The sequence below is a fragment of the Harpegnathos saltator genome, unplaced genomic scaffold (genome assembly GCF_003227715.2).
Source record: "Harpegnathos saltator strain DR-91 unplaced genomic scaffold, Hsal_v8.6 scaffold124, whole genome shotgun sequence".
Lineage (NCBI taxonomy): Eukaryota > Metazoa > Arthropoda > Insecta > Hymenoptera > Formicidae > Harpegnathos > Harpegnathos saltator.
The window spans coordinates 588,003-598,118 of record NW_020229900.1 but is presented as its reverse complement, the minus strand read 5'-3'; the positions used below and the strand labels follow the sequence as shown (position 1 = coordinate 598,118).

The 10,116-nt window shown below is 40.8% G+C and overlaps 1 protein-coding gene across 1 annotated transcript; it reads left to right on the top strand.

Annotated features, from left to right (window-relative positions):
* The first annotated feature begins 7,679 nt into the window (after window positions 1-7,679).
* Window positions 7,680-9,511, top strand: LOC105181334 (UPF0587 protein C1orf123 homolog). Its single transcript, XM_011138038.3, has 3 exons — window positions 7,680-7,827; window positions 8,008-8,173; window positions 8,262-9,511. The coding sequence occupies exon 3, from the start codon at window positions 8,291-8,293 to the stop codon at window positions 8,774-8,776; it is 486 nt and encodes a 161-aa protein (XP_011136340.1). The 5' UTR covers window positions 7,680-7,827; window positions 8,008-8,173; window positions 8,262-8,290; the 3' UTR covers window positions 8,777-9,511.
* The last annotated feature ends 605 nt before the right edge of the window (window positions 9,512-10,116 follow it).

The following is a 10,116-nucleotide window of genomic DNA, read 5'->3' as shown; positions in this document are numbered from 1 at the left end:
AACAATCGACTATGATTGGTCAGTTTTCTTACGACCTTACGGTTGCAGTTACAGATTTTCTACGTGCAAAGGCCTTTAGGGCCAGAGCACAGACTTCTGCATAACGCATAATATACAATGCATAAGAGGATCAACCAATTAGAGTTCTTCATTTCCCTCCTCAGAACAAAAATGAAGAACTCTGATTAGTTGATTCTCTTATGCGTTGTGTATTATGCGTTATGCAGAAGTCTATGCTCTGGCCCTTAAGCTTCGTTCGTTCGTTCGGTATATGACTTTAGGTATTAGGGCCAGAGCACAGACTACTGCATAATGCATAATATACAACGCATAAGAGAATCAACAAATCAGAGTTCTTCATTTCTGTCCTGAGGAGGAAAATGAAGAACTCTGATTGGTTGATTCTCTTATGCGTTATATATTATGCGTAAAGCTAAGACTCCATGCATGCGGTGAGCTCCGGCAAACGGCTGCGGTGACCAATCAGGAGGGAGGCGCAAGTCCGGTTGCGGCAAGCTCCGGCATGCGTCTGTCTCCTGATTGGTCACCGCAACCGTTTGCCGGAGCTCACCGCATGCATGGAGTCTTAGCTTTATGCAGAAGTCTGTGCTCTGATCCGTAAGGTGTATCCATACTCCGTTCGCCTATAACAAAAATTAAGTGGGAAGCACACACTCTTACATAAAGGCACAAGGCATAAGGAAATGAACCAATCAGAGTCTTTCATTTCAAGCGTAGCAATAGAAATGAGGATTCTGATTGGTTAATTTCCTTATGCGTTGCCTATGCATTATGCCTTTATGTAAGAATGTGTGTTTCCCGCTTAAGGGCTCCGCATATGGAATGACTATGGTCTGTTCTTTTTAGCTGCACTGCAGAACTAGTGCAATAAGTTAGAATGAGACAATTATATTTTTTCTTACTTTAACTTATTGCATCAATTCAGTAGTGTAGCTAAAAAGAACAGACCAATAGATGCATATGCCATACAAGCTCTCTGATGCAACCAGAAAAAAGCATGAGAGAGGTTATTTTTGAGCTGAATTCCAGTGAACGTATTTTTCGACGCGCCATCTGAGAAAGTGCATGTAAATTATATCCGTCGTCGTCCTTGGAATTTTATATAAAACTATGTCATAATATATTCACAATTGTCTTGATACCTGAAATATTTGAGTAAAATTGCAGCGATAACTGGAAAATTCAATGAGAGCCATCCTTTTGCTCGTTTCTACTAACTATAAACAGAGAGAAACTGAGAGCGGCCAACACGATATTTTCTGCGACACCGACTTTCCACACTGGGAAAGGACGCCATCTACATCCATTTTGAGAGGGGAACTACGATAGTACATCCACTTTCAGGTCTCGGTGGTAAAATCTGCATGTGATGGAAGTCCATGCTACATCCATTCTCAGGCGGTTTATGTCCGTGCTGTAACCACAGTTGCCATCTCTATGCCAGACTATGCCCGATGGTCTAAAAAGAGCGGGGGGGGAGGGGAGAGGAGCAGAAAAAATAAAAGTACGTATTAAATGTTAAATCTTCGAATATATATTGTATCAAAGTCTCTTCTATAATAAACAATTTGACATGTATGCAGACGCATGATGTATCGTTGCCCGTGTCCCGTTCACTTCGTCCTGTTTCTTAATTCAGCATCCCGTCCACTCCGGACATTCGCTCGTGGCACTGACAGTGGCCGTCGGTGATCATTCGATCCGCTCGGAGGAGCGCGTGTTAATTAACGCGACCAGATTCCGATTATAAATATCCTGCGAGTCGACGAAATATTTGAACTTTTAAAAAAAGCATCACAGAAAATCACGTTGATGTTGTCATGGGTAAAATCTCACCCTGGTATATATTTTTTTATTTTCGAAATAAAAAAAGCCAAACGAATGCAATTAAATGTTATTTATCATCATTGAATATTAGATGAAAAGTAGAAGAGTTATTGTCCGCAGCGGATAATCTCCCTGTATAAAATGTCGAACTGAAACATATTAAAAAGTATTGACATTTTGAATACGTCTGAATTCTGCTTTCTGATCCGAAGAAAGGGACTAAAAAGTATTAGTTCTCATTAAATTTCACCGCGCTAAATGCGAGATGGCAGTGGTGAATGCTTCGCATTAATAAGGATTCAATTCGTTTCAAATATGCCTTGTATTCAATCGCAACCGATAATTTTCAAATGCGAACTTTCGTATTGAAAAGTATTCACTTCTTCTCTTAACTGTTCTCGGATTCAGAGGCATACAAGATTTTCACGTTCTATTCCCCGTCGCATTGAAAAGTATTGGCCCGCGATCCAATCTCAGATTCCCGCAAAGCAGAATTCACGACAAAATCTCGTGAATGCGAAACAATACTTTTAAATACGATATTTTATATACGGCTAACATTTAATAAGAACGAGACAAAATTTGTATGGGATGAAATTCCACTCTTTAACGCTATCATGACCTTTAATTATTCTCCGCAAACGGCGTCACAACAACTTTGACACTCTGTACAATTAGTTGCTAACACATTTTCTAATCGTACAAATTCCTCTTTAATTAACATAAAGCTAACAAATGTCCTGCTTTGAGTAATTTTCTTTATTTTCAGTAATCAATAAATAGAGTGCATCAATGTCGCGTACAGTTGAAAGGCCTCCTCGCATTCCTCTCGTCGTTCTGGAACCTTTGAGAAAAGAAGAGACGCTCAAAGGCAAGTCTCTCTTGCTTCAACCGCCGCCGTTTACATCGCGCCGATTATGTTGATCGGCTCGCGAGCGATGACACTTTTTGCCCTTCGAATTATAATACTCGCGCACCTCGTGTATTCGACCTTATTCCATCAACAGCAGCCGTGCGCGACGCGCTCGTCACTTCCGTCTCGTGTAATTGAAAGAAATGTATCTCGTCGGTCCTCGAGATACTCAATCGGCATCGCGTCGGCATCGCGTTGATTAACCACACGGTCGAATCGCGAGTATCGGCATTAGAAGTGTGAACGAGTGAAATCCGGAGGACTCCAGCAGCCGGGAAGCAGGACGCCGGGAGCAATACGTCACGTTTCCAGGTATGTGGAATCATTTATTATGCGGGAGGTCTCCGATAACGAGAGCGGACGTTTGACGAATTTTCCGGGAATAAGAAGTCGGAATTTCGCGCTCGGCATTCATAATCCGTCATCATCCGACTAGTAATCATCACTTTATGAATTTGCAATTACTCTCGTCAATCTCTGTCTGTCTATCTATTTATTGCGTTGTTGTATACAAAAGATATTGATCCAGACAGAGACGGATAACGGTTCATGAACGCGGATCTCTAATTCATCATGTTCTTAATCAAACATTCTGAATAATTCCCAACTGCATGAGTATACCGGTCTTGTGTAGAACATTTAACGTCATACCTTCCTTTTAGACTGCGACCTTTTTTGTTTTCGGTCAGCGCTTCTTTCAAGTCTGTTTACTCTCGTTACGGAATCTAAATTTAAACGTCCATTCGTAAAAGAGTATTTTCGAGAGCACACAACTGTTGTCTCCGCTTCTTTGTCATTTTTTTTCATCAGCTCTTTCAAAAGCTTCTATCTAGACTTTCAATGACAATGAGGAAAAAAAATCGTAGCGAATATTCTCTACTCATCCCGACCAAACATTCTTTTTCTATCGCAGCTTACCAATCATGAACGCTAAATTTTTGTTCCAGACGTTGCGGGAAGCAAGTCCGACGGACGCGGATGCTGCACCGGAGGATCCGCGTGCCTTTAAATAGCGCGACCGCGGTTACCAATATACACGTTTTTATTCGCGCTGTTAACAAAGGAAGCTTAAATTCTCATTTCGCCAAAGTATCGCGAACGTAAGCTTCGTCGTGACGGAACTATCATGAGTGAAAACTTTGCTCCGCTCTCTCTCTCTCTCTCTCTCTCTCTCTCTCTCTCTCTCTCTTTGTGCTCTCTCGAAGAGACCGGTTTCTGATTGTCTAATCTTTCCTCTCATGCATTCGCGAATATTCTCGTAGATATCGATACTCCCGCATTTTCGCGATTTTTCAGACGCGATCGCGAAAAGCGCCGTAAAAATCTGTTGGACGAGTCAAAAAATTTTCACACGGTTCTTGCTCCTAGCTGGTCGAGTTTATAGAGTCCGTTTCGCAGCACGTAAAAAGTTTCCAACGATGTCGATGTAAAACATTCGTTAATTGACGCAAATATCGCTGATCTCATACAATCGACCGCGTCGCGAAAGTGTAGCAATCAACGTGGGATGCGCTGCAAGATGGATGCTGCGCGACATGAAGAGCGGCAACGGACATGGGCGGATATTGATTGATCTGGTTGGATGCAACGGGACATCATCAATATCATCATCGGTGAATGTTGGCACAATGCTCGCAGAGAGCACTTTTATTATTACATTGTGCATGCCGCAAATTTGCATTGACTTTTGTAACGACAAATATATTCCATGAATTATTGCCATATATATAGGACATATATTGTTACCATATATCGTTGCCGTATATTGTTGCCATATATTATTGCCACATATTGCCATATATTATCGTCATATATTATGGCCACTTGAAATCGCGCGAGCAATCGAAAAAACTATGAATTTGCCGATAATCGCAAAGGCGCGCGGCAGACGTCATGGACGGATGCCAGCAGCCCGTGTCAAGGCTGCCCGATAGCAATGCCATTGCTGCAATTTAACTTTAAACTACAGCGGCCTCCGGTCGCTTTCTATCGCAGATTAACCTCTCGAGCGGAATGTTCCCGAGAAGAACTTTTGACATAAACGCTGGTTATAAGCGAACTTGACTCGTTAGCGCCTCGTCGCGGTACCGTTGCGGAAAATAAGGAAGAAAGGAGATAAACATCCGCACCATTGTAAAAAGAGGGGCAATAGCGCCCCCTCGCGAGTAGAATGTTAGGCTTTTGCGAACGCGAGCGTTAAATTCCACCGCGACTGCGAACGTCCCCCGACTAGTTTCATCGCGGAAACTGAATTTTCATAACTCGCGCTAGATCGTGCATTGAGACTCTATCGAGAGTGGCAGATTGAAGCGGACATTGATGATATAAACGTGACAAAGTAGTCGCGTATTCTATGATCGCTCTTTAAAATGGGCGCTCCTTTCGTCAGTGATAAAGACGAAAAGAAATCAGAGTCTGCTGGCGTTGAGGTCCTAAAAATTGCATGAATTTTCCTTCCGTAGCTGCTCCCGCGGCTGTTTAATCCGTATTTCGATCAATTTTGCGGATAAATATGCGGAAAGTAACTTTCGATATCTCCTAAACGGCTACAGATATAGGAACGAGCAAAGGCGCCTTTGCCAATATATAGTACTACATACACCCAATTCTCACTATAAAGTTCGACACTTAATTCGCAGTAGAAAAAGAGATACTGACAGTACAAGTTAAAAATTTTACCTCCGATATCTCCCAAACGCCTCGAGATACAGGCACGTTTCTTTGCACAATATAGTCTTGTATCAACCCTATTTCTATATTCTATATTTATATATTCTCACTATAAATTTCGACTCTCAATCCCCAGTAGAAGCGGAGATATCAACGGTACAAGTTGGAAAACTTTAACCTTCGATATCTCCTAAACGGCTTGAGATACAGGCCTGTTTTTTTGCAACAATATAGTCCTGTATCAGCCCTATTCTCACCATAAATTTCGACTCTCAATTCCCAGTAGAAGCGGAGATATCAACGGTACAAGTTGGAAAACTTTAACCTTCTATATCTCCTAAATGGCTAGAGATACAGGCCTGTTTTTTTGCAACAATATAATCCTGTATCAACTTATTCTCATCATAAATTTCGACTCTCAATTCCCAGTAGAAGCGGGGATATCAACGGTACAAGTTGGAAAACTTTAACTTTCGATATCTCCTAAACGGCTTGAGATACAGTCCTGTTTTTTTTGCCAAAGTATAGTCCTGCACAAACCCTATCCTCACCATAAATATCGACTTTCAATTCCCAGTAGAAGCGGAGATATCAACGGTACAAATTGAAAAACTTTAACCTTCGATATCTCCTAAACAGCTAGAGATACAGGCCTGTTTTTTTTGCAACAATATAGTCCTGCATCAACCCTATTCTCACCATAAATTTCGACTCTCTATTCCCAGTAGAAGCGGAGATCTCAAAGGTACAAGTTGGAAAACTTTAACCTTCGATATCTCCTAAACGGTTAGAGACACAGGGCTGTTTTTTGCTACAATATAATATCCTGTATGAATTAAAATAAATCCATTTTTCATTCCCAGTGATGATACGATGTAAAAAGCCCTTTCTTTGTTGCCTAGCAAGCATAATTTCGCAGGTGGTTTTTCGCCTTTCAATGTCTCCTGGCTTCCTTTCATATGGGACCCATTTTCCTTCCCTGTAAATATTTCCTAAGGCGACTTTCAAACGATCGAAAACAACAGATTGAGCACAATTTAACGTTTCTGCAAGTTGCTTTTAAATTTGACATGGGTCTTCGTCCATCAATGCCTGCATTTCTTCGTCTTCGAATACTCTTGGCCGTCCAGAACGTTCTTTGTCCTCTACATCAAAATCGCAATTTTAAAGCGTCGAAACCATTCTCTGCATGTTTTATCGGAAGGAGCATTATCACCATAAACTTCTACAAGCATTCAATGAGCTTTAGCTGCAGTTTTCTTCCAATTGAAGCAAGAGATTAACACTTCGCGCAAATGACGTTTATTTGGCTCAAATTTCGACATTTTCGATGCAGTGAAAAACAATGTTATTGATGCAAACGTATACTTTTATGTACTGAATGTTATTGACAGATGTCAAAGCAAACTACACATGTATATTAAGCTTCGTTTAGACATTATAAGTTAACGACAGTTCTAGCTATAGCTACTTGTCTTTCCGATTTACCTAATAATTTGGCGGTTATATATATTGTCAACGAGGCAATATATTTGTTCTTGTAAAATTGTATTCTGCCTGATTCGCTGCGATATTTGTTACAGCTGACGCTTTATTTATGTATAATAAATTGTTGACGGCCTGTTTGTAAAATCTAACTCTGTAGAGATCTCGGGAATAGTTGTAGGAAGATGCTATAACAAGTTCATGGTCATATATTACGTCAATAAGGCAAAATATTGCTTCTTGTAAAATGGTATTCCACTGCAATCGCTACAATTCCTGGTACGGCTGATGCTTTATTTATATATATTATTAATTTTGGACGGCCGGATTGCATAATCTGGTTGTGTGAGGTCCTCAGGGATAATTCAAGGAAGATGCTATAACAGTTTAGCAATTATACGTATCGTTAACGAGACGAAATTTTGCATCTCGTAAAATAATTTTTGGAGTGATTCGCTGCGATGCTTGGTATGGCGGACTCATTTATTTTTCATAAATTTTGGACGGCCGGGTTGCAAAATCTGGCTTTGTAGGGATCTCGGGAATAATATAAGGAACATGCTATAATAATTTGGCGGTGATGTATAACGTCAGCTAGACAAAATAGGTCAATTTATAAAATGGTATTACACGTAAGTCGCTGCGACACTTGGCTCACTTGCCCAGAAGCCTGGAAAGCATTTTCTCGCCGTGTATCGGCCGGCGAAATGCCCGAGTGAGTAAGACAAGGACAGCGCGATCGATTGTTCGTCCTTGTCAAACTGACTTGACCCAACCTTCTTGCTCTTGCGCTCGCGCGCACGGTGTTGGTTCGCGATCTCGCCGCACGAGGCCTCCAAAAGTCAACGTTGGATTTGTCTTTGGCTCCTGCAGACCCTTAAAATCTAATGTAAAGAAAGCGTCATTTTATTGTAAGCACTTATTTGTAAGAATATAGCGGTTAAAATTTACTCCTCGTTTAAAATATTTAGAATATACATATAACTTTCCGACAACAATGTATACACGAAATGCTCAAAGTACGAGGTAGCCTAGAAGTTTTGACACTATCACCTTGCTCCCACTGATATATGTCGTCGGTTTATTTTCAGCTTTGCTAATCAGTTTCGCTGGGAAGTGATTATACATCCGCTGTTTATACGTGATAGTCATTGCAACATTGGCCATCTGCATGAAAATTCGTCCACTGAACGAGACCATAAATTTGCATTCGAACTGGAGTTCTAATTTCGACATAGCGACGGATCTTTTGAACACGTAAGTTCAAAGCTTCCTGCAATCTGATCTGTTTTGGTCTAAACATATGATTCATTTGACTAACGCTTTTCGACATGAATAATTTCAGAGTGGACATAGCATCGTACAGAAAAAAAAATGGTGAAAATAGCGTTACAGATCACTTGTAGACTCGACAATATCGAGGAACTGAAGCCAGGTGGGCCGGAATTCAGGTGGTGTCTAAAGTTCACTTGCTCCAACTGTGGACAGGCATCGGAGAAGTGGAACTACGTCTCCCTGGAAGAGTCAACACCGATGCAACGAGGCAGTGGTGTCAATAACTTTGTAATCAAGTGCAAGCTCTGCTCCAGGGAGAATTCAATGACAATAATGGAGCATACCATCAAGTCCTTCACTTTGAACGATCAAGGCAAGTTTAAAGCAATTGTGACATTTGATTGCCGAGGAATGGAACCTTCTGACTTTTCCGCGAGGGAAGGATGGACTGCCCAAACCATAGAAGGGGGCAGAGAGTTCAGTGATGTAGATTTGAGCGAGGGAGAATGGGAGTACTACTGTGATGAAACCCTGCAACCTGTCGGGATATATGAGATCAAACACAGATTTGAAAAGATCAAGTAAGGATATTTCAAACGTGTTTGCTGCAGTATGCACATTTCATTTACTAGGATACTGCGACGATTGATTTCGACGATGAATCACGACGATTGTTCTTTTTGTTAAAGAAGCCCTTTCACAGGAAGTCTATGAGATTTCTAAAGTCTATATAATTTTCATACTTGCTTTGTTTTCCACTTTTGTTGTATCTTCTGCAATCACTCGGAATGATGTAAAGGGAAATTATATTCTATTCACGTTTAGGTATAAAAATATCCAAGCTAAGCATATATACTTGTTTGATAAATATGAGCAATTAAGCGTGCTTATATGTAAGTGTCTATAGTTTGTAATATATATATCATGAGGGAATTATTGTTTTATAATAAAGATATAGTCTTTTTGTAAGTCTCTTCGTAAGACGAACTATTCGTACCTGAGTGGAAGTAATTCGTCGTTATGATGTGTATGGGGGTGAGAAATAGACACCATTCGGTCGAGGTAGAGACAAAGAGAGTAACTAGAATAGATCCAACGACATAATATAATTTATTCATAATCATATAAAAAAACCATTTTATTTTGCAAATGGCTTCGTACACAAGAGATATCGTTTGCGATAACAATAATTCCGCTTTTCCGCTCCAAGCACGTTCGGAGTTGCCGATTTAATTTATATACCCTGCGTAAATAACCGAGTGACTAGTGTCGCTTTGCGGGCAAGGGCATGCTGAGAAATCGTGCCGACGGTCTTATACTAACGACCGACCGCAGGATCGATCCAGACAACTGCTCTACCTCCAACGCGCCGAAGAACCCAAACCGCACTCTCTCCTGGTGCTCTCCTGGAATGTGTCGATGCGATTGCGTAAAGGAAAGAAAAAGAAAAAAAAGAGAAAGAAAATTTATCGAACTCAACAGCAACGACGTTATAAATTTGTTTTACGATTATAAAACTAAGGTATTTCATGGGGTGAGGGGGAAGGTATAGGATTAAAAATTATCTTATATACAGTATTATCTCAAGTATAAAACTCTCGGGGAACAACGACAGCGCACTCAACGACAGCTAGTTCAGCGTACCGCCGAAGACTTTCGATCACGATCGAAGTAACTCTCGCAGTCCGTCTCCACGATAAGCTATTAGAAACAAAACAATGACGGTTCTTCTCGAGAGACAAACGGACGACAGAGAGACGTACGCACGAAAAATTGTCGACAAAACGCGATCCTCGCAAGAACGAAAGAGAACGGGAGAACAACGCAACTTCGATTTTACTCGACCACTGCCTAATGCAGTAACTCTACTGCCGCTATATTTTTCGCCTAATGCTTTCATTTACTATATTTCCTAATATCTAACA

Bases quoted from the DNA above. Each gene is read 5' to 3' on its own strand.
- LOC105181334 (XM_011138038.3), top strand. From the start codon at position 8,291: ATGGTGAAAATAGCGTTACAGATCACTTGTAGACTCGACAATATCGAG.